Source organism: Corvus brachyrhynchos, unplaced genomic scaffold, assembly GCF_000691975.1.
Source record: "Corvus brachyrhynchos isolate BGI_N302 unplaced genomic scaffold, ASM69197v1 scaffold215, whole genome shotgun sequence".
In the NCBI taxonomy this organism is placed as follows: Eukaryota; Metazoa; Chordata; class Aves; order Passeriformes; family Corvidae; genus Corvus; species Corvus brachyrhynchos.
In genome coordinates this window covers 207,064-208,285 of record NW_008237887.1, presented here as the reverse complement: position 1 = coordinate 208,285, position 1,222 = coordinate 207,064, and the positions used below count along the sequence as shown (strand labels likewise).

At 66.4% G+C, this 1,222-nt stretch overlaps 1 protein-coding gene across 1 annotated transcript in view; it reads right to left on the bottom strand.

Annotated features, from left to right (window-relative positions):
- The window catches only part of ATP13A2 (ATPase 13A2), a gene marked incomplete at both ends in the record, with an annotated part of 13,009 nt that overhangs the window by 4,896 nt on the left and 6,891 nt on the right, over nt 1-1,222 (bottom strand). Inside the window, 3 exons of the mRNA XM_017732691.1 lie at nt 137-261; nt 458-578; nt 1,017-1,173. Of these exons, the coding sequence (XP_017588180.1) occupies nt 137-261; nt 458-578; nt 1,017-1,173 (403 nt within the window). The remainder of the gene's footprint in view (nt 1-136; nt 262-457; nt 579-1,016; nt 1,174-1,222) is intronic.

Here is a 1,222-nt window from a genome sequence, read left to right as displayed (position 1 = left end):
CCACGGAGTCCTGCTGGGACCCCTGCTGGGGTCCCTGGAGGGATTCTGGGTGGGATTCTGGGTGGGAAGCTCCTTCCCCCTCGCACCCCACCCAGCACTGTCCGTGTGCCCCGGACCCCGCTGCCCCCAGGGCCACCTGTCACCATGACGGGGCGGATGTTGGCGCTCCTCAGCAGGTGGATCACCGGAGCCGACTCCGGCTTCAGGACGTTCTTCATCACCAGGAAGCCCAGGAAGCTCAGGCCGCTCTCCACGGAGTCCCTGGAGGGACACAAGGAGCCTTTCATCGCCTCCTCAACGCCAGCAGGGAGCATCCAGGGGTGTGAACAGGGAAAAACCCATCTGGGAGGCAGCCGGGAATTCCTCCGGGATGGATTAGGGTTCCAATCCCTGCGGGGCATCCCGGGAAACGCTGGGAGCCAGCGAGGAGGTGGAGAGAGGCAGCGCTGGCACCAACCTGGGGAGCTGCAGGGCCTCCTCGAAGGTGGCCACTGTGCCCAGGGCTTTGCAGGCCAGGGCCAGCACCCGGAACCCGTCGGTGGTGTAGTGCCGGAGCATCCGGGAGAAATCCGGGGGCACTGGAAAAGCGAGGCCAGAACAGCTCCTGAGGGAAGCCCGGCTCCGGAGAGGGGACACGGAGCTCCAGGGCTTGGGGTGCTTGTGAGCAGCTGCTCCTCGAGGAGCCTGGAGATCCCACACGGGGCTGGGGGAAGCTCTCCCCACTTCCAGGAGCCTGGAAATCCCACACTGGGCTGGGGGAAGCTCCCACTTCCACCAGGAGCCTGGAAATCCCACACTGGGCTGGGGGAAGCTCCCGCCACTTCCAGGAGCCTGGAAATCCCACACTGGGCTGGGGGAAGCTCTCCCACCCCGAGGAGCCCGGAGCTCCCGTTTTCCTCCCCTCCACGTGGCTGCAGCCACTCCAAAGCCTTTGGGAGCTGCCCCACGGTGCTCCTGAGGATCATTCCCAGGGGGATGAGCTGCAGGGACGCTGAGCCCCGTCTCCCAGTACGAACCAGTTTCCTTCCTGCACAGACTGGCCACCATCTCCGGGGCGCCCTTGACATAGGCGTGGGCCGAGGCTTCCCCGGGCAGCTTCACCAGGACGCTCATCCTCTGGAAGGAGGAGGAGAACGGGAAACGCCGCAGGATCCCCACGGGGGCCTGGTGCTTCTGTGGGAAGCGGGCGGGCGTCAGGCCCGGGCGGGGTTTCTCCAGGAGG